Raw genomic sequence first — 24,003 nt, 5'->3', positions numbered from 1 at the left:
TTTGTTTATATAAATGACCTTAATCTTCATTCAAGGTCATAGGGATCAAATATTGGATGAGTCTTCTTGTAATTTCTTGTCAATAACTAAAGTGACTTTGAGACCTGATATGGGGCCAGTGACCTTAACCTACTTTCAACTGACAACTTCAAGTTTTCTACCAAAAAGGTCTAGTTGTACAATATCTTACTTGTTATTCACAGTAAAAGATGAGTTGTTTAGTCCTGTACTTCTAAGTTGTTGTATTGCACCTATAGTCAGAGGACTCATGGACCTCTTCTTCAAGGATTCCCATTATTTGCCTTTGCTCACACAATTGTCTCATCTGTGTCATGGGTGTTTTTATCCAACTTTTTTTTTATTTATTTCTTTATCATTACATATAAGGCTTCTCCTAATGAACAAATCTAATGTGATTGTAAGTCATTCAGAAAGTTGGCCACAGAACTTAGCCTCCAGGGGAACACACAATACGGAACTGGTTTATGATATCTGTCAGAATGAACATTTTTAACTTACCAGTAATGGACAGACTATGAGATCGTGACTGTATCTTAAACATAATCTCATACATTCTGTTAGTCAGTACAGCTACTACAAAGGAATAGTCCTGAAACAATGTTAATATTTCATTGTTTCTATTGAAAAGGAAAGTTTGTTTTTATCAGCTGTAAATTGGCGGTGTAGTACAGTATGACTGTGTATTGTAGTTTGGCTGACTTTACCAGCTGTTGTGACCTAACAATGATATCCTTCTGATGGACATCACGTCGCAGACAAAGAAAAAACAAATATAGATGTATATCTATCATGAGCGCATTGAATAATAAACACTTGTTTATCAGTATCAATCACTTCTCAGTTTTGACAGTTTTACTAGTGGCAGGAGTTATTTTTCCTTTCTTTAATTATAAACTTTTACAATGTGTTAAAGGTAACGCCTAATGGTATTCACAATCTGCGATATTATTGCACGGTTGAGTAGAGGACATGGGGTTGTCCTTAGTGTGGTAGATCTGAGCTGCTAATACATAGATCAAACTTACTGGTCTTTACAAATACAGATTAGCTGATTCTTTTGTTGACTGAGGTATATATATCTTCTGTGTATTAAATCCTTATGGCTATTGAAAATGTGTTTTAAATTCCACAAAGAATGGTTGCTCCATGTCAAGATAATTTGGAGGCCAAAGGTCACTAATGATCAATCCTACAACAAGTCAGAGCTCCATATAAACAGATAGAAGTAGAGAGGTCGATTATCAGGATCTACGTTACAGGGAGAACTAACTGGATAGATACAGTGTAACAGACTCGACCTGATCAGGTCACATCCGATACAATCTCTGTTGAATTCTGTCAACACCTCCGCTCAGGTAAAGACAGGTCACAAAGTCAGAAACCAACAGGTCAAATACTCAAGTAACAACACATCAACCACTTAATTGTAACAATACTACAACCACTTAGTGAACAACACATAACCAACTCAGTAAACAACACATCAAACACTCGAGTAACAACACATCAACCACTTAGTAAACAACACATAACCAACTCAGTAAACAACACATCAAACACTCGAGTAACAACACATCAACCACTTAGTAAACAACACATCACCAACTCAGTAAACAACACATCAAACACTTGGGTAACAACACATCAACCACTTAGTGAACAACACATCACCAACTCAGTAAACAACACATCAAACACTTGGGTAACAACACATCAACCACTTAGTGAACAACACATCAACATTCAGGTAACAACACATCAACCACTCAGGTAACAACACATCAACCACTCAGGTAACAACACATCAACCACTCAGGTAACAACGCATCAACCACTCAGGTAACAACACATCAACTACTCAGGTAACAACACATCAACCACTCAGGTAACAAGTCAAAACAGGTGTTACTCAGGTATCAATAGTCTGTTCTCATACAATTATCAACTTGTACAACCTCCTTTGATACAAATATTTAAACTATTCAGCCCAGAATTCAGAAATCCCCTTTCGCTGAAAACATCAAAATTCTCATAGTGATTTTACGGAAGGGTATTGTGCTTTTCAAGGTTACATGTACTCTATTTTCGTCTTATACATTTCAGGGGGAGGATACAGATGGGTTGAAGTCGACATCAGAGACAACTTTAGAGTCTGAATCAGAGAAGCCTGAGTTAACAGCCGAGGAGTTGGAGGAGGAAGGTGACACTATGCCGTCTAATCTCTCCCTCAATCGTACCAAGACAAGCATCTCCCCAGGGCTGCAGAGACTGCTCGATGGTAAGTCTGTCAGAGGATGTATTAGGGTGATAGTTCTAACACCAAGGTAGTTATAGTGTATGGGAGATCTATAATAGAATTTGTAAGTTTTAGCATCAATCAACAGAAAAGGATTAGGTAGATGGTCTTTATACCTGTTTTGTTACCTGTACGGTTGTAGGATAGTTTTAACACCTGTTTTGTTACCTGTACGATTGAAGGATAACTTTTACACCTGTTTTGTTACTTGTACGATTGTAGGATAGTTTTAACACCTATTTTGATACCTGTACGATTAAAGGATAATTTTTACACCTGTTTTGTTACCTGTACGATTGAAGGATAATTTTTACACCTGTTTTGTTACCTGGGTAAGCTTTTAGAACTTAGTTAAATGTCTACATCCCCTGTTTTGTTACCCATAGGATTGGAGGATAGTTTTTACACCTATTTTGTTACCTGTTAAAGTGTAGGATAGTTTTTACACCTGTTTTGTTACCTGTACGAGTGTCGGATAGTTTTTACACCTGTGTAGGAGTGGAGATTTGATGGAGTAATTGTCTGTACTTAGTATTGATCTAGATAATAAGTTGTGTTGGGCTAGGTTTCCTCTTTACTGCTCTGTTGGACCTTGGCAGACAGTACGAGGATATGTCATCAAATATTGATCATCACTCCACACTGTCTATGTTTATCATAGATACACTGCTTACCATAGCAGGAGCAAGTCGGGCTAATGCTTTTTGTAAAGCAGTAAGCGTTGCAACCTATTGTACAGTGATAGGGCTATAGGAGTTTTGAAGAGGTAGTGGCTGTTTTCATGGAGTCAATCAAGAAAATATTCTGTAATTTAAAAGGCTGCTGTTGATGAAGATTGGATTCTGAAAGCTGTTACTTTATTGGACTAACTATATTAATATCTATTAAATATGAAACACCAAATGTCTAGAAGTGGAACATTGGTGTACAGAAGTACAGGCAGTAAGTACATCACTTAGTGTAAACTTAGTATAGGTAACGTTTTGGTGTTAACGAGAATCATCAGCTGCAGGTAAGTTACAGTTACAGGTGATATATGAGTGATAATGAGATAATCAATAAACAACACATTTGCCCCCTAGGTGTGTTATTGATGTGTATTCCTGTGATGTTGTACTTGGTCCTCAGTGTAATGTATGTTAACCTGGCAGGACACCGTTTATAGAGTGTCTGGTTAGGAGGCCACCATAGTCGGCCATTCTGTAGAACCGCTGGACCATTTCATTATATAGACCACATTAATGGCACATTTAATGTGATGAGTACTGTGTTGTGATGTATCCCTTGGTAATCGTAGAGAGCCCGCAGTGTGTTTCTACCTTGGTTCCCTGTAATGTTCGTGCGATAGTGCAGTGTTTGCTCCTTAAGTCTGTTTGGTTAAAGCAAATGATACCAATTAGTGATAATAAAAATGCATTTCCATTTATACTGCAAACATATTGGGGAAAAAACTTACTTTTATCATCAAGTTGTTGTATCATATTAATTTTTATTTAGATTTGATTATACTATTGTTTGTTAAAGTTCCTCTCTGCTGGTTTAACTCTGTATTCACCTTCTGTCATTTCCAGGTCCCGGTAAGTGCTTCCTTGTTCATGTAAATACTGTATGAAGTGTCCTGGTCCACTGTATAACCCTATAACCCTCATTTATTTTAAATAATTATATCCTTTCTATCACCCGTTGTTAACTAAGATATAAAACCAATGGTACTCCTCTTAGAATTTCCAAGGGGAGATAATTCATGCTGCTAGAGTTCTGTTCGTTATAAATTCATTCCTCTTTACGATAAACACGTATATGTATATGATAGACAGGAGTACATGTGGTAACATTAATGACTTCTATTTGCATGCTTTCAATGTTTATATTTAATATAACATATTTTCATCAATCAAAGTTATTAACCAATTTAACACAAGCAAGTCCTCTAATGATTATAAACGTTTCTATCTTACCTTTTATATGTGACCTTCATGCATTTAACCCAGTAATTACCCTTATCTGATAGCACTAACAGGGAAATGGCCATGCATGTCTTTTTAGTGGTATGGAGCCATATTTAATCAACATTTTATTACAATCTCATTCATATGTCTAATCTAGTAATTATGTAAGTTAACATATTTATCAAATCATGGAGTTACAGTTTTTGTTTTTAACTCAAAGTTGTACAGAAATGTTTTAAAGTTATAATAAATATTTTACATTTCTATACATGTACCTGTGGACTAGAATCTTATTAGTTTTTTCACCTTAACATTAGTACATAACACCTTACGTAATGTGAACTATATTTATGGTATTACCTATAAACTATTTACCTGTCATTTAATGTTGAGTTCTGATAAAGAAACAAAATGTAACACAAAACTTAAACTAGTCCATTATGAGGTAGAAATGCAGAATAATTTAAAGTCCTGATATGTGACATACGTGACATTTTAAAACTTATATTTAGCAATAGTTCATTTGTACGAATTTTTAATTTGAATATTAGCTTACCTGGCAAAAAGGGCTAATGAGCTTTTGTCACAGCGCAGCTTCCGTTGTCCGTCAGCTATTCACAAAAATTCTTACTTGTCATAAATGGCTGAATGGATTTTCACTAAATTTGGTCTGAAGCTTTCTTGGGTAAAGGGGAACATATTTTGTATAAACAGTGGATCTGGTCCCCAGGGGCCTGAGGGGCTGGGCACAATAGGGGAAATACAGCAAATTCTTTAAAATCCTTTCTCTTCTGCAGGTATGAAGGGATTTAGTTCTAATTTAGTCTGAAGCTTCCTTGGGTGAAGTGGAACCAATTTTGTATAAATGTTGGGGCTGTTCTCCAAATGGCCAGAGGGGCGGGGCCCTATAGGGTCTGTAGAAATAAATAGATTAAGTTCAATTCTAAAGCCTTCAAGTAGGTAGTTTGTGTTCTTAGCCTGAAATATGTGAGCGGTACAGGCCAAATTGGCCTCTTGTTAATATTGTTAGCCTCTGAAATAAGTGTTTTTAATTGTTCTCTTCTAATAAATTTGCTTTTTAATCAATTTGATAAAAAAAAACCATAATGATATATAGGTTTCAACCTGATGACATCTTATCATGTAAAGTGTTAACAGGGCAGTTGGAGGTCATAATAATAAAAACTTCTACAACTTATTTATATTCCATTTGATCAATAACCAGAACAGTGAACATGTAACAAAACATTATAAGCTGTAGGATAAATAATGGACTAATCAGCCTGGGACATGTGGACCGCGTACAAGTCTATATTGACATTACTTATATGTTTATCAACTACCTGTCAATATTCCGGGTCACCAGTTTCTATTTCACCAGTATATAGAAAAGATCTGCCTTTGAAAATCTTTCATGTTATTTTGTATATATATCTTTTATGTTGAGCCAGGTATTTTCCTTGGTTTAGAAAACCTAATTATATATTCCACAGTCATATATTTCCTGCATTGATTAGTATAAAGGTGTCAAATTTTCACTGCCTTGCTGCTATATTCACTCATCTGACAGTGTTATATAGAGTTTATCATAACGTGAGACCTTGGAGGGATCTGTATAATACATCCAATAAAAAACCAAATTTAATATAGACCATTTGATTCCTTATTCAACTTTTGACGCATGATTGATTTATCTGAAAAAGTTTGATTAAAAACTTTAATTTCTCATTATCGCAGACGTGAAGACATACAGGTAGAGGCATGATTTGGTGTGTGGAGAATAATAGATTGGGCAAACAACCAACATTAAAATTCTTAAATTCGTCAACTTATTTATATTAGGTGTCGATAGTTAGATACACAGGTAACTCAGTGATTGGATCCTAAGGTTAATTGTTACCATAGTAACAGCTAGTGCTGAAACAGCATCTATGAAAACGTAACTAGGTGTGTTAAACTCCAGGGTAAATATCCCTGGTAGATCTAGAATGTCCGATGGATTATTGATAAGTTTCTTCCTTATACTTACCTTTTATATGGACAGTTTGATGTTATTATTGATCGTGGGAATATACAGTTAGACTTTGATATCCAATGTAAACAGTGATTTAAAGCTAGAAAAGGTAAGGATTTATGGTTAGTGCAATTGGCTGTTGTCAACTTTCTCTCTAGTATTCATTTACGACGATTGTTGTCACTCTATAAAGAGTTTCCTGTCAGATTAAGTTTGACTTTTCCTCAGGTCCCTACGCCAATGGAAACCCTGATATGGTCTTAAAACGACAGAAACAGAAAATGGGAAGTCATCAAATCAAGGCAAAGCCTGCGGGAGATGCAAGCGTGGACGATTCAGCTGGTCAGTCTGCAGTAAACAACATTTCTGATATTATATCAAAGTTCTATCGGTGTTACTCAGAGGCAGTGTTTGAATGTGTTAAATTAAAGTACACTGTATATGTTTTAAGCTTTAGCTTAAGTTTGGTGTTGAAGTATGACTTAAAAGTTTTTAATTACCGGAGCTTTTTTTTGCTATCCTTTATTTCTGGAAGCATCTTTTTGTCATTTCTGGAATTTTTTAGCTTTAAGTTCTTTTGTTACAAAGAGTGGACACTGCATCCTTCATTTCTGAAAGCCTTAAGTATTAGTTATTTTGTTACTTCTAGGAGATCTACCATCATCAATGTCCAGAAGTAAGACCATGCCAACCCTTGGCCGTCCTAAGATCTCACGTAAGATGCCTGCCACCACCAACCCCTCTGGTTCAATAAGTACGGATCGATTAAAGCATGCAAAGGAAACAGCAGAAAGAGCAATCAAGGTGTGTAAAATCTTCTTAATTTTTTTTTTTCTGAGATCGGGGAACTACTTTATAACATCAACACAGAAATGTACATGGCATTATAACAATATTTAAGAATAGAAATCAGATAATTGTCAACAGTTTACTTTCATACACCGCCATGAAATGTGGGTTATGGGGACACATGCCTGTGCTGTTTTGTCCTATTGTATCTTATCCCTAGTCGTGTCCAGTCCTATCTCATTCCGTGTCCAGTCCTATCTCATCCTGTCCTATCTTATCCCACCTTGTCATGTCCAGTCCTATCTCATCCCGTGTCCAGTCCTATCCCACCTTGTCATGTCCAGTCCTATCTCATCCCGTGTCCAGTCCTATCTCATTCCGTGTCCAGTCCTATCTCATTACGTGTCCAGTCCTATCTCATCCTGTCCTATCTTATCCCACCTTGTCGTGTCCAGTCCTATCTCATCCCGTGTCCTGTCCTATCTCATCCCGTCCTTTCTCATCCCACCTTGTCGTGTCCAGTCCTATCTCATTCCGCGTCCAGTCCTATCTCGTCCCGTTCTATCTTATCCCACCTTGTCGTGTCTAGTCCTATCTCATCCCGTGTCCAGTCCTATCTCATCCCGTCCTATCTTATCCCACCTTGTCGTGTCCAGTCCTATCTCATTCTGTGTCCAGTCCTATCTCATCCCGTGTCCAGTCCTATCTCATCCCGTCCTATCTTATCCCACCTTGTCGTGTCCAGTCCTATCTCATCCCGTGTCCAGTCCTATCTCATCCCGTGTCCAGTCCTATCTTATCCCCTCCTATCTTATCCCACCTTGTCATGTCCAGTCCTATCTCATCCCGTCCTATCTTATCCCACCTTGTCGTGTCCAGTCCTATCTCATCCCGTGTCCAGTCCTATCTCATCCCGTGTCCAGTCCTATCTCATCCCGTCCTATCTTATCCCACCTTGTCGTGTCCAGTCCTATCTCATTACGTGTCCAGTCCTATCTCATTACGTGTCCAGTCCTATCTCATTACGTGTCCAGTCCTATCTCATCCTGTCCTATCTTATCCCACCTTGTCGTGTCCAGTCCTATCTCATCCCGTGTCCAGTCCTATCTCATCCCGTGTCCAGTCCTATCTCATCCCGTGTCCAGTCCTATCTCATCCTGTCCTATCTTATCCCACCTTGTCGTGTCCAGTCCTATCTCATCCCCTCCTATCTCATCCCGTCCTTTCTTATCCTATCTTGTCATGTCCAGTCCTATCTCATCCCATCCTTTCTTATCCCACCTTGTCGTGTCCAGTCCTATCTCATTCCGCGTCCAGTCCTATCTCGTCCCGTTCTATCTTATCCCACCTTGTCGTGTCCAGTCCTATCACATCCCGTCCTATCTTATCCCACCTTGTCGTGTCCAGTCCTATCACATCCCGTCCTATCTTATCCCACCTTGTCGTGTCCAGTCCTATCTCATCCTGTCCTATCTCATCCCGTGTCCAGTCCTATCACATCCCGTCCTATCTTATCCCACCTTGTCGTGTCCAGTCCTATCACATCCCGTCCTATCTTATCCCACCTAGTCGTGTCCAGTCCTATCTCATCCCTTGTCCTGTCCTATCTCATTACGTGGCCAGTCCTATCTCATCCCGTCCTATCTTATCCCACCTAGTCGTGTCCAGTCCTATCTCATCCCGTCCTATCTTATCCCACCTAGTCGTGTCCAGTCCTATCTCATCCCGTGTCCAGTCCTATCTCATCCCGTGTCCAGTCCTATCTCATCCCCTCCTATCTTATCCCACCTTGTCATGTCCAGTCCTATCTCATCCCCTCCTATCTTATCCCACCTTGTCGTGTCCAGTCCTATCTCATCCCGTGTCCAGTCCTATCTCATCCCGTGTCCAGTCCTATCTCATCCCGTGTCCAGTCCTATCTCATCCCGTGTCCAGTCCTATCTCATCCCGTGTCCAGTCCTATCTCATCCCGTCCTATCTTATCCCACCTTGTCGTGTCTAGTCCTATCTCGTCCCGTCCTATCCTCTCTTGATTTTACATGAGGACATGGGTATTTATATCTTACATACATTGTGATTTTATTGATTCAATAATAATTAGTGTAAGAGGTTACATAAACATAGAAAATAATGTTTCTCTTTTGGTATGTTCCTGTACGCTGAATTTTTATTCAACTTTTCATGGTGATTTAATTTCATGATTTATAGTTATAAATAATGATTATATGACAAGTTATTGAACATTTTATTTCAAGTTATTTTCACAAATTTTAATTGGCTGCAAAATATGTAATGATTGATCCCATGCATGAAAATGAACTGCTTCACAGTGTATCAAAACTTTTCATTATTTGTTTGCAGCAACGAAAGATCTTCACCATCCAGGGTGGATATTCTGGGGTGAGACAGAGTCTACGTAAGAGGGGCTGGGTGGAAAAATTCTACAGGATCCAAGGTCCGCCAAAGAAAACACGGCGGAAACGAAGAAAAACTGTAGATGGGGATGATGATTCAGATGATGATGATGATGATGATGACGATGATGATGACGATGATGATGATACAGATAGTGACAGTATGTATTCTTTCATTTAACATAAATACATCATAGTCATTTAAATCTTCTACTTGATTTTTTTAACAGATGTTTTGAGATGTATTTTGTGTACTATATCAGAAACTCAATAACTTAATGTTATGTTGATCATAGATAACACTTTTTATACATAGGAGATTAACTTTTGTCCTGACGTGCTATTGATTTTCTTAAAATGACGTCAAAAAAACATTGATTACAATTCTTTGGATAGCTAGATAGACATTTTACCTGTAAAATGCAGTATACACCTGTCAAGTCACGTACTAGTTTGTATACCATAGTGGCTTTTTTAAATGCAACATGGATAGGAACATTTAAAATTCAAAGCTTCTATTAGCATACCAACTAGGTAATGTATTAACATACACACTTGGTATTACGTGCCAGGTGATTGTGTAATGATAAATAGACCAAAGTCTGTGAAGTATAAATACACCTCTGGTGTTGACATAAGTAACAGGTCTACTCTTATGGCCTCGCCTGGTAATAATTTCAATAAAACTGTTTAACTGCTGACAAGTCTAGGGGGTTCCCTCCGCTGACAGCCCCCCAATACCCTAACAGGGGAGACAACCTAGGGTTTCCCTGTTGACTGCTAGCTCCTAACACCCTAACAGGGAAGGAAACCCAAGGTTTCCCAATGCAGACAGCCCCTAACACCCTAACAGGGGAGTTAACCCAGGGTTTCCATCTGCTAACAGCCCCTAATAGAGGAGGCAACCCAGGGCATTACTCTACTGACAGCCCCTAATAGAGGAGGCAACACAGTGCTTACCTCTGTTGATTATGACAGCCCCTAATAGAGGAAACAACCCAGGGTTTCCCTATGTAGACAGCCCCTAACAGTGGAGAAAAACAAGGGCTTTCCTTTGCATACAGTCCCTCTTAAAGGAGGCATCCCAGGGTTTCTCTCTCCTAACTGCCTTTTACAAGGGACACAGTCACGACAACAATATTTGGCAACCCTAGTTGACTAGATGACACTTGCGACAGTCAGTAATAGGGGAGATAACTTTAATAACAATTGACCTTCAACAATAAATAAAAAGTTAATCAACTGTATTTAATATTGATTTATCTCCCTTTGTAGATGATCAGCCAAAGATTGCTCCCTGGGATGAGGATGATGGAATCTATGGTATCATGGTAAGTATTAGTCTGAGTGGAAACTAAAGGCAGGCGGTACAGATTTGTATATATCCTTATAAGGTAGGCAGTACAGATATGTATATATCCTTATAAAGGTAGGCAGTACAGATATTTATATATCCTTATGAAGGCAGGCATTGCAGATATTTATATATCCTTATAAAGGTAGGCAGTACAGATATTGATATATCCTTATAAAGGTAGGCAGTGCAAATATTTATATATCCTTATAAAGGTAGGGTACAGATATTGTATATATCCTTATAAGGTAGGCAGTACAGATATGTATATATCCTTATAAAGGTAGGTAGTACAGATATTGATATATCCTTATAAAGGTAGGTAGTACAGATATTTATATATCCTTATCAAGGTAGGCAGTACAGATATGTATATATCCTTATAAAGGTAGGCAGTACAGATATTTATATATCCTTATAAAGGTAGGCAGTACAGATATGTATATATCCTTATAAAGGTAGGCAGTACAGATATGTATATATCCTTATAAAGGTAGGCAGTACAGATATGTATATATCCTTATAAAGGTAGGCAGTACAGATATGTATATATCCTTATAAAGGTAGGCAGTACAGATATGTATATATCCTTATAAAGGTAGGCAGTACAGATATGTATATATCCTTATAAAGGTAGGCAGTACAGATATGTATATATCCTTATAAAGGTAGGCAGTACAGATATGTATATATCCTTATATCCTTATAAAGGTAGGCAGTACAGATATGTATATATCCTTATAAAGGTAGGCAGTACAGATATGTATATATCCTTATAAAGGTAGGCAGTACAGATATGTATATATCCTTATAAAGGTAGGCAGTACAGATATGTTATATATCCTTATAAAGGTAGGCAGTACAGATATGTATATATCCTTATAAAGGTAGGCAGTACAGATATGTATAATCCTTATAAGGTAGCAGTCAGTATATATATCCTTATAAAGGTAGGCAGTACAGATATGTATATTATCCTTATAAAGGTAGGCAGTACAGATATGTATATATCCTTATAAAGGTAGGCAGTACAGATATGTATATATCCTTATAAAGGTAGGCAGTACAGATATGTATATATCCTTATAAAGTAGGCAGTACAGATATTATATCCTTATAAAGGTAGGCAGTACAGATATGATATATCCTTTAAGGTAGGCAGTACAGATATGTATATATCCTTATAAAGGTAGGCAGTACAGATATGTATATATCCTTATAAAGGTAGGCAGTACAGATATGTATATATCCTTATAAAGGTAGGCAGTACAGATATGTATATATCCTTATAAAGGTAGGCAGTACAGATATGTATATATCCTTATAAAGGTAGGCAGTACAGATATGTATATATCCTTATAAAGGTAGGCAGTACAGATATGTATATATCCTTATAAAGGTAGGCAGTACAGATATGTATATATCCTTATAAAGGTAGGCAGTACAGATATGTATATATCCTTATAAAGGTAGGCAGTACAGATATGTATATATCCTTATAAAGGTAGGCAGTACAGATATGTATATATCCTTATAAAGGTAGGCAGTACAGATATGTATATATCCTTATAAAGGTAGGCAGTACAGATATGTATATATCCTTATAAAGGTAGGCAGTACAGATATGTATATATCCTTATAAAGGTAGGCAGTACAGATATGTATATATCCTTATAAAGGTAGGCAGTACAGATATGTATATATCCTTATAAAGGTAGGCAGTACAGATATGTATATATCCTTATAAAGGTAGGCAGTACAGATATGTATATATCCTTATAAAGGTAGGCAGTACAGATATGTATATATCCTTATAAAGGTAGGCAGTACAGATATGTATATATCCTTATAAAGGTAGGCAGTACAGATATGTATATATCCTTATAAAGGTAGGCAGTACAGATATGTATATATCCTTATAAAGGTAGGCAGTACAGATATTTATATATCCTTATAAAGGTAGGCAGTACAGATATTTATATATCCTTATAAAGGTAGGCAGTACAGATATGTATATATCCTTATAAAGGTAGGCAGTACAGATATTTATATATCCTTATAAAGGTAGGCAGTACAGATATGTATATATCCTTATAAAGGTAGGCAGTACAGATATGTATATATCCTTATAAAGGTAGGCAGTACAGATATGTATATATCCTTATAAAGGTAGGCAGTACAGATATGTATATATCCTTATAAAGGTAGGCAGTACAGATATGTATATATCCTTATAAAGGTAGGCAGTACAGATATGTATATATCCTTATAAAGGTAGGCAGTACAGATATGTATATATCCTTATAAAGGTAGGCAGTACAGATATGTATATATCCTTATAAAGGCAGGCAGTACAGATATGTATATATCCTTATAAAGGTAGCAGTACAGATATGTATATCCTTATAAAGGTAGGCCAGATATGTATATATCCTTATAAAGGTAGGCAGTACAGATATGTATATATCCTTATAAAGGTAGGCAGTACAGATATGTATATATCCTTATAAAGGTAGGCAGTACAGATATGTATATATCCTTATAAAGGTAGGCAGTACAGATATGTATATATCCTTATAAAGGTAGGCAGTACAGATATGTATATATCCTTATAAAGGTAGGCAGTACAGATATGTATATATCCTTATAAAGGTAGTAGTACATTACATAAAGGATACGATATGTATATATCCTTATAAAGGTAGGCAGTACAGATATGTATATATCCTTATAAAGGTAGGCAGTACAGATATGTATATATCCTTATAAAGGTAGGCAGTACAGATATGTATATATCCTTATAAAGGTAGGCAGTACAGATATGTATATATCCTTATAAAGGTAGGCAGTACAGATATGTATATATCCTTATAAAGGTAGGCAGTACAGATATGTATATATCCTTATAAAGGTAGCTACATGTAATAATATCCTTTAAAGGGGCGTACAGATATGTATATATCCTTATAAAGGTAGGCAGTACAGATATTATATATCCTTATAAAGGTAGGCAGTACAGATATGTATATATCCTTTATAAAGGTAGGCAGTACAGATATGTATATATCCTTATAAAGGTAGGCAGTACAGATATGTATATATCCTTATAAAGTAGGCAGTACAATATGTATATATCCTTATAAAGGCAGGCAGTACAGATATTTATATATCCTTATAAAGGTAGGTAGTACAGATATGTATATATCCTTATAAAGGCAGGCAGTACAGATATGTATATATCCTTATAAAGGTAGGCAGTACAGATATGTATATATCCTTATAAAGGCAGGCAGTACAGATATGTATATATCCTTATAAAGGTAGGCAGTACAGATATTTATATATTTATATATCCTTATAAAGGTAGGCAGTACAGATATGTATATATCCTTATAAAGGTAGGCAGTACAGATATGTATATATCCTTATAAAGGTAGGCAGTACAGATATGTATATATCCTTATAAAGGTAGGCAGTACAGATATGTATATATCCTTATAAAGGCAGGCAGTACAGATATGTATATATCCTTATAAAGGTAGGCAGTACAGATATTTATATATTGATATATCCTTAGTTGCAACCTGGATCCTCCGATCAGTACATCTTATCATTTAGATATTATAGATTGGCAATCTTAATTTTACAGTCACGTATTGTCCGCAATGTCAATCCAACATTTATCTGGGTGCTGAAGAGGGACATTGTGGACTACCGATTTCTCACTAAAGACCAAATGGTGAACCACTTTTGTAAGGCGGGATCCTTCACTACAAAGGTATGTTTATTTCTATCGGCTTATTATCTTCTGGGGGATCTGCAGTATTATGTAACAGCTCACCGTCAAAGTTCTGGGGGATCTGTAGTATAAATGTAACAGCTCACTGTCAATGTTATGGGGGATTTGTAGTATAAATGTAACAGCTCACTATTAAAGTTATAGGGGATATGTAGTATAAAATTTAACAGCTCGCTGTCAAAGTTCTGGGGGATCTGTAGTATAAATGTAACAGCTCACTGTCAAAGTTCTGGGGGATCTGTAGTATAAATGTAACAGCTCACTGTCAAAGTTCTGGGGGATCTGTAGTATAAATGTAACAGCTCACTGTCAAAGTTATGGGGGATCTGTAGTATAAATGTAACAGCTCACTGTCAAAGTTTGGGGATCTGTAGTATAATGTAACAGGTCACTGTCAAAGTTCTGGGGGATCTGTAGTATTAATGTAACAGCTCACTGTCAAAGTTCCGGGGGATCTGTAGTATAAATGTAACAGCTCACTGTCAAAGTTATGGGGGATCTGTAGTATAAATGTAACAGCTCACTGTCAAAGTTCTGCGAAATTCGTAGTATTAATGTAACGCTGTCAGATATCTTGGGAATATATTGTATTGATGTAAGGGATTAAACATATCGTAATATTAATTCCTTCTTATTGTCCAAATAATACTGATTTCACCTATAGAATGATGTGATGTACATTGTTATCCTCAGGTTGGCCTGACTGTCAATATGAGAAATGTGCCATGGTTTGACAACTCCGATCCTGAAGGCTTTTTCCCTCGATGTTTTCGCTTGAGTCACGAGGAAGAAAAAATAGCATTTATAGGTAAATTTTTAACCTAACGTATATTTTAAAGCTTAGTGTAGATACTTGATTGTTTCATTATATTGAAACTGTTAAAGGCCTTTGTTTTAGCTGACAGCTTTTTAGATTCTCTTTTTGTATTGTACATTAAAGAATCAAATTTAGAACAGAATCTGATCTGTTTGTTACTTCTTTGTCAGATGACTACCGTCAGACAGCTTGCATAAACGTGTTAAAGGCTGTCAGTGCCCATTACATGGAGGCAGGCTTATCTGAGCCGGGAGACGAGGAGGAGAAACGAGACGTAGGTAGTGAGAAGGAAAACAACACAACCTTCATTTGTACTGACCCTGAATGTACGCGGTCCCGTCCAGGAAATAACTCGGGTAATCTTTGTGTCCATGCGCTGGAGAAACAGAAACTTCTGGAAAAGGAAAAATCTGAGCTCAAAGATAAAGTGCCAAATCTTCCTAAAGGTAAATGGTATTCATATCTATACCATATCAGGCTTCAATATCTTTCAAACAAACTGAAGTCTAAGATAATCTTAATAATAACAGTAATACTTAATAGAAAATATTACAAAATTATGTATTTTTTCTTGGCTTTGCATAAACTGGATTCCAAGATTTCACATATCCTACCTTCTGAATTTTGTGTATTTTTGATTACTTATAAATATATATGGATTGTGAATAATATTGTAGTGTCAACATCGAGGTCAGATAAGTCCACCTCGTCATTTAAAAAACTGATGAAGAAGAAGAAACGTGTGACCGTTCCCCTTCAATGTCTGGAGCGAGCCATGCAGCAGTGTGAACGCTACCTGGAGGAGAAGGAACACGAGGATATTGACGTCATGTCAGCTGTAAGTCTGCTCTATATAACAGAGAGCGGATATCATGTCTGTTATAAATGGTTCTCAAGTTATGTGATAGAGAGTGGATATCCTGTTTGTTAACTCTGACAGTACAATGACTAGTTGTTGAGACAAAGCCTATGAAATAGGCGAAGTCATGTAGGCAATAAACCATTAACTAACTAACTAGTGTTTGTTATTCTCAAGTTTATATAATAGAGGATGATCATTCGTATCTACCATTTGTCAGCTCTAATTAGACAATTTCTAGGGTGAGATTGTGAAATACAGAAGAGTGATGATTTACCATCTGTCATCTAATAAAGGATAAGAACAATAATGCTATCATTATTTTACAGACCAACGAACTTACACAACAACAGTGGGATGAGTTGATGGTCTGGTACTACCAGCTGTGTCAGTAAGTACAGAGGAAGGATCTGTCATCAAAGAGTCAGTACAAAGTTTGTGAAGGAGTTGTCATAAAATCAAAGATATCTTAAAATAAAATTTTGTTCATGGATTAGGTAGCAATGTCATGTGACCTCATCATATTTCATACAATGGTATGGTACTATTTAGATATTAATTGGTATACAATAGTTATGTCCCTTTGGTAAAGTTCTTCTTTACATATACCTGGTGTATGTTTCAGTGACGGAGGTGTGATTTCTGGAGTACCAGAGAACATGCTGACTGAGGTGGAGAACCTAAACAATCGTCTCAAGTCCAAACACACGCAGTATGAACTAGATGGCATGAGGAATGTGTGGATCGTAAAACCTGGTGCTAAGTCACGAGGCAGGGGTACGTATCAACCATAGGAAAATGAAGTTTTCAAATCAACACTTCTACACTTATAAAATTACACTGGCCTGCTTATACATTTAAAAATATATATATACCTATGACAATTGAGTTAGATTTATTTTCAATTGCAATAATTGAAAACACAAAATTTATACAAGGTATTTATAGATATCAGCGGGATTAAATCTACAGCTTGTGTATAATTTCATGTAAAAGTTTGGATGTCTAGATTAGAAGTCTCATGGAGTGTGATTTGTGTTACAGGCATTGTGTGTTATGATAAGTTGGATGATATGTTGAAACTAGTCAACAGTCAGGTGGTACGAAAGGATAACAAATATGTGGTGCAGAAATACATAGGTATGTATTTATCTTGTCTGGGTAAATAATGTGTGAATTGAAAATTGTATATAAACTTTCTGTATGAAACTTTCAGATAGCCTCTGATGTAGCATATGATCTGACACTGTGTGAGGAATTCTGCAGATTCATTATTTTTATTATTAATAATACTCGGTAATACCATATGACCTTGCGTGATCAAGTACTTCATATATACTTTATCCTGTGACAATGTGTCTAAAATCGCTATTAAAAGTCGATTTTAAAGAGTTACAAGTAAACAAGAATACTGATAACATCTTTCCTAATCAGTGAATTACCTCCCCTATATCAATTCCCACCATGTATACCAGGTATAATGTTTCAAGTTTATTTTGTTTGTTTGTTCCACCTGTATAACAGAGGACTGAGAAAAGTTGTTGAATTCTATTGACATTTAATATATTTTTGTCAAGTATTTGGAAATTGAAGTTGACAATATCCCTCATACTTTATCCTGTGGCAATGTGCCTGTACTATCCCATTATGTATTCTATGACCTTCCATTACAGAGCGTCCCCTGCTGATATACAACTGTAAATTTGACATTCGTCAGTGGTTCCTGGTGACGGACTGGAACCCCCTCACACTCTGGTTTTACCAGGACAGTTACCTCCGCTTCTGCTCCCAGGAATACACACTTGATGACTTTGATGAGTCAATTCACCTGTCAAACAACGCTATACAGAAAAATTATAAAAATGGCCATCGAAACCCAAACCTACCGTCCGATAACATGTGGACACATGAACAGTTCAAGGACCACATCAAGTAGGCTTATTACTCGTTTGAAGATATGAGAGCAATGTTGCAAAAAAAAACGTCTTTCTTTTACATTTCAAATTTTGTAGAGTTTTATTTACATAAAAATATACATATAAGATAACAAATGCCATGCTAACTATCTACACCTCATCTCAACTGGAAATACATTACATTATAATTCTTCTGCAGATCTAAAAACAAGGGGAACTTGTTTGATGAGCTGATCTATCCGGCAATGAAGAAGGCCATCATATGTTCACTGTTATGTACACAGGATCTGATTGAATATAGAAAGGTGACACAGAATCTTCTTACCATTAGTACATACAATATTAGAGTTATCTCCCTTTTTACAATATTAGAGTTATCTCCCTTTTTGTTAACTTTTACTGCTATATATATTAGCCTAAGAGGTATCTGATTATCTCCCTTCCCATCTATCTTGGGTAAGTACATAAATTATGTGTCTTTGGTTTTATAGTGATAGAATGAAAAGTAAATCATTTTCATTATTGAACTCAATGACGTTCTTTTAGTGACCTATTTAACTACATTGTTCACCTTCAGAGGAATAGTAACTGTGGATTAATGTTACATTGTTTGACTTGAATTGTGCAGATTTAAGTCATTGTTTTTCTTGCAGTCTCTAATTGAGGTGAATCATTCTGATATTGTTTATTTATTGTAGTCGTCGTTTGAGTTGTATGGTGCTGATTTCATGCTGACGGAAGACTACCGTCCATGGCTGATTGAGATCAATTCTAGTCCTAGTATGGAGAATAGCACGGCTGTTACATCTCGATTGTGTAACAATGTACTGGAAGACACACTCAAAGGTATAGCTAATTATCTCCCCTTAGTTTTCTATGTAATAGTGTATAAGACATTAGATGTTTAGAGGTGATAAATTTACTTTTAATGTAGCTTCTTGTATGGCTTTACAAACCTACAACATTCTTCACTTTTTGTAATACTGACAGTAGTATAATTTATATTAAAGCATTCTTTACTTGCTACAAATCCTCAAAAATAATTCTGTTTGTTGTGTTTCAGTTGTGATAGACCGTAAGTACGACAGGAACTGTGATATCGGGCGGTTTGAGCTGGCCTACAAACAGCCAGTGGTAACTGTACCACCTTACATAGGGATTAGTCTGTGTGCTGAAGGTACAGGGGTCCGTAAACCTGCTGGATTTATGAAACGTGGACAAGGAGACAGTGGTGAGACCCAACAGTACTTCTCGCCACGGAAAAATCAGGGCAACCAGGACATTAACAAAGACAACAGTAAGAGTTTTACCTGTACAGGTGTGACTCGTCGGCCTCGCAGTGAGAACAATGACAGTTTCTCCCACAAGGCTGCCACTGTTAATTCTGCTCCGGCTAAGACAACTAAGTCCTCCAATCAGGAGGCTTCGTCTGTCTACTATCATGCTGCACGTAATCAGCGCAAAAACATTTTGAATGGTAGCACAAAAACATCAGCATCAGCTGAGGTTAGAAAGTCACCAACGACTGGACACAGTAATGTGATATTGTCTAGTAGTAACTCTAGTAGCCACTCGGACTCGGACCGATACGCTGATCGCAGTGGAGAGGTCACACGGGATGTTTCTGTGTTTAACAAGGAGAACAATCACCCATTACAGGCCTCATGCTTCCCTCGACCTGAGAAGTCTTCATCTTTACCATCCGCCACGGGCAATAACTACATCACATCCATGCCCGGTAGGAAAATTGTGTCAAAGACTTCAGTCTCCAGTAATTACACCATTCCTCCTGACAAGTTGGATCGACCCACGCTCGCTGTCAACAATGTTGAGTCTACGGATCTACAAACCATCAAACCCACGACGTCATCATCAAACACTTCTAAAGGTAATAAAGAATTACAGACCATGTACAGGTTAGCAGGTTTTCCAGCTAACAGAGCACCAAGGGTACATAAACGAGGGCATACGCACTCGCGGCCAATCGGACATCACATTCGCAAGCAACGTGATTACGCCAGGCGGCCCGAAGTCAGGATTAAGTTTCCTAAAGTGCCCTATGCTAGTATCAATGTTAGTTTTAATGAGAATATCACACCAAAGCTGAAATATTTTAACAAAGAGGATGATGATATGTACCAGCCTGAGTTGGCTGTGGTGACACGATAGACACAGGACCATAGCTTTACTTGTGTAGTTGATGTTGAGACCTGTGGTAGGAAAGGTGTAACCTGTGACAGTAGGTTACTGTGATACCAGTATAACCCTATAATAGTCACTAGGTATGTTTTTATAAGTTATATACAAACAACCTGTGTATTTCAACAAGATACATTTTTCTTTTAATTATTTTTAGTTAGCTATTAATAGTAAGTTAAGCCAATCAACAAACCAACAGGTTCTATAAAATTTACTCCAGATATACACGGTAAAAGACACACACATGGTGTAAAATAACAATATGCCAAAGACGAAATTTTTTTCTCACAAAATCATCAATAACAAATTTTTCCTGCATTGTTGTATCCCCAGTAGACTGATACCTCCTCACTGGCTAGTTCCCTGTGTTAGATATAGATGTAGGTAGATATTAACAGTCCTGGTGATGTTTATCCTACAACCAACTAGGTAGCTAGTCAAATCATAGCCATGCTAATGTCATTATTATTAAACTGCATGAGGCTGTTGTATATATATCCTTTATTTTCTTTTAAGCCTAATGCATTGATATTGATCAAACCAAAGTTCCATAGATTATTGTATCATCCATGCATTGTAAAATCAGTGAAACATTCGTCATTCATCACCTGATAATTGATCTTGTATTATTTTCTACCTCTGTGTTACCTATCAGTGTTTGTAGAGTTGTTTTGTGGTGTTTTATGCCTAACTGTTTTTCTGTGTGTAAAAGATATCTGTTGTTGTGATTTGTAGCTTTATTGTAACTGTAGTAGTACCTTAGGTATCTGTTCAGTGTGACACTGTCAAATCTGTTTCCATCCACCCTTTGTTTCTCTATGTGTAAGGCATTTTGGTGCCGTGACCAGGATTTTATTTACAAATAGGTGATAATGAAATATTTATGTTACTTGTCTGTGTTTTGTGAGCTAGATGTCTACCACTGAGATACCTGTCTTTAGCCCCTGTCAGATGTTTGTGTCTAATTAGCTTATGCCTGTCTTAGCAAAGTATAATTCCTGACTAGTTCATCTGGTCAAATCTTTTTAGCTGTTTGATCTGGAATCGGAGCATGATCAAGACGTTGTCTGTTGTTAATTGAATTTGAGTGATGAGACTACATGTGCTCTATACCTGATGAAGGAATGTTTCGTCTTTATACGTACACACTGTAGTTACATCATGTTTGGTAAAGCCTATGGTTTGTTGTGTGCTGTGTCTTAACATGTCATCATCCCACAACTCTTGTCCTACATTACAAACTCCCACAACATCTACGTATGTATTCATAACGTTACCATTTAACTTATTTCAAAGGACATGTTCATTGTTTCCTTCCATGTTTTCAGTTTTTTTAATTACTTGTTTAAAGAAATGAATGATTATCATCATCATCATTATCGTCATCAACATCATCGTTACATCATATGTCACTTGTTTTCATGGTGTAATTTACATTTTCATGTTGTCAGAGCTGTCATGCAGCAAGCATTTATTTTTTTTTGCATTTCTTTGAATAATGAATTATGAATGATTAGCTTGTTTTGATCAAATATGTTATTTTATTGTCTAGAATTTGATTGTCTTTTCCAAGTCAACGATATGTAAAGGACACAGATAAAGTGATTGTCTATTTATTTTAAGGGAAAAGACGTCGTAAGAAACGAAAAGATGGAGACCGCACACATAGTTTGAATACGTCGCAGCGTCCGGTCAAACTACAGTTGACCAAAGCCTCCCCCTATGTGAAGGTTCACAACCTTCCTGCAATCAAGGTTCATGTCATGAACGAGCACATGCAAGCTCAAGTTCACGATTTAGTCCATATTGCTTGACCTATAACGAGATATTCACATAGAGAGGCTTTGGCACGTGGTATTGGTGAGGGTGCATTTATCTGCATGCCATTACTGGGGCTTGTCATACGTCAACTCGCCAGAACATTTACACAGTCCACTCATCTCGGGAAAATCCTGTACCTTATTGGATATCTTTTTTAGAATAAATCTTAAAGATAAATGAAAACATCTGAGGGTTAAATAGATGAGTTGATTGTGTAGATGTAGCCTGTAACAACCTGTCATTGTAGTCCATCTAGTTCTCGTCGTGGCCCCTACTGGTGCTTCCTCATACCGCCTGTTTGACTAACGCAGCATTACCCAACCTTAGGGTTCTCACCACTAACCTACAATGGTGACGACCCTGCATGTGTGCTATCCCCATACCGACCCTATGATAGGTGATGGTCACTATACTTAACACTGATTCTAGGTCATGTATTGAAACAATGTATATAACATATAGTTCCATGGGTGAAGGTCCTATCCATATAGGTCTGTATAGGTGGTGGTCCTTTGTATATATACACATACAGCATTATTTTATAGAGTTACTGCCCCTGGCGGTAGTCCTACGTATATATATACTTATTGTGGCCTTATGGTGAGGCTGTATAGTCTGTCCTAGTCATTGCTGTCTGTATACACTGTATATATATCCCATGTGGCTATGATGTTGTGTCAAGAGTTTTATTTTCCAATGGTACATGGCTTAAATATTTCTGATTATAACTCAAAATTATTTCTTGGAATCATATTTTCTTTTATATTTTCCGACTCTCCATCATTTCCCACACATGATGTACGGAAGCACTTTTTCAGGCAATGTTTTATTAATATCATGAATTTTGACTTTTCAGACATATTTCTTGTTTGAATGCCATAAATAGTGATTTTGCTACAGGGGATATACTTATCATAATTGCCATGCTCATTACTTCATCGCTTGTCCTAACGATGATTACTCTACTCTGTTACAAATATAACTCGTCATTTACTATGCATGAACAGCAAGCCTAACCTATTCTTCCTGTATTTAAACTTTCAGACTACATGGGGTACATGCGCCTAAAGTTTCCACTCATAAAGTTTAAATAGGAAACAACTAGATCGATCCTAAGGTACATGTGAATGCACGCTGAGCCTTTAGTTTGGGTTTTACCTTTAATTTAATCTAACGGTTTACAAACTCTTCTTCCCTAGATTATTTTGCATTAATTTTCTAATAGTTATAATTTTGTTTATGTATTGATTCTATGATTTCAAATTCTTATCCATGACTACGTTTTAGATTCCACCAATGGGGACTTACGAGAGACATTCACTTTGAGAAGAAGAATCCCATTGGTTGAATCAAAATACGTCATCATCCAAGAGATGAGATCTTAGATCGTTTGAGTGACTTTAGTTGCAATTTCATTGAAAAGGATAATTTCACTATTATTTGAATGTGCTTCCTTTTCTCCAGTTTACAGCTGCTTAGTGTCACAACATATTTGCATTTTCATTCACAATTAATATTTCGTACCAGAATTTATTTTATTTTGTACCAGCAGTTACATTGGTATTGTGCATTATAGAATTGCTTGTCTTCACAGTAGATGTGACCACTGAACTATTGGCACTGTTTCTTTCAGGCAAAGTTTATACAGTTATGATCTATTTTGAAAGCTAAAACAATTACAGTGAATTATGTACATGTATATAAGCATGTATCTTTGATATCTTAATCAATTGATACAGTAAATAGTTGACCTAT

The 24,003-nt window shown here is 36.6% G+C and overlaps 1 protein-coding gene across 10 annotated transcripts in view; it reads left to right on the top strand.

The window, feature by feature from the left end:
- The window catches only part of LOC138304885 (tubulin tyrosine ligase 3-like), a 66,966-nt gene that overhangs the window by 37,732 nt on the left and 5,231 nt on the right, over nt 1-24,003 (top strand). For 4 of the 10 annotated variants that reach the window (XM_069245246.1, XM_069245248.1, XM_069245247.1 and 1 more), the window contains exons 3-18: nt 2,125-2,299; nt 6,509-6,622; nt 6,930-7,084; nt 9,431-9,644; nt 10,759-10,814; nt 14,487-14,615; nt 15,330-15,444; nt 15,624-15,899; nt 16,131-16,291; nt 16,642-16,703; nt 16,938-17,089; nt 17,357-17,452; nt 17,986-18,244; nt 18,428-18,533; nt 18,927-19,074; nt 19,292-20,116. In XM_069245246.1, the coding sequence (XP_069101347.1) occupies nt 2,230-2,299; nt 6,509-6,622; nt 6,930-7,084; nt 9,431-9,644; nt 10,759-10,814; nt 14,487-14,615; nt 15,330-15,444; nt 15,624-15,899; nt 16,131-16,291; nt 16,642-16,703; nt 16,938-17,089; nt 17,357-17,452; nt 17,986-18,244; nt 18,428-18,533; nt 18,927-19,074; nt 19,292-20,116 (2,938 nt within the window). In that variant the 5' untranslated portion in view covers nt 2,125-2,229. Of the gene's footprint in view, nt 1-2,124; nt 2,300-6,133; nt 6,214-6,256; nt 6,390-6,508; nt 6,623-6,929; nt 7,085-9,430; nt 9,645-10,758; nt 10,815-14,486; nt 14,616-15,329; nt 15,445-15,623; nt 15,900-16,130; nt 16,292-16,641; nt 16,704-16,937; nt 17,090-17,356; nt 17,453-17,985; nt 18,245-18,427; nt 18,534-18,926; nt 19,075-19,291; nt 20,117-22,050; nt 22,288-23,292; nt 23,366-24,003 lie in introns of those variants that run through there. The other 6 variants (XM_069245243.1, XM_069245244.1, XM_069245245.1 and 3 more) reach the window with 6 other exon arrangements.

This window comes from Argopecten irradians, chromosome 12 (genome assembly GCF_041381155.1).
Source record: "Argopecten irradians isolate NY chromosome 12, Ai_NY, whole genome shotgun sequence".
Lineage (NCBI taxonomy): Eukaryota > Metazoa > Mollusca > Bivalvia > Pectinida > Pectinidae > Argopecten > Argopecten irradians.
This window is presented reverse-complemented; position numbering and strand designations above follow the sequence as displayed.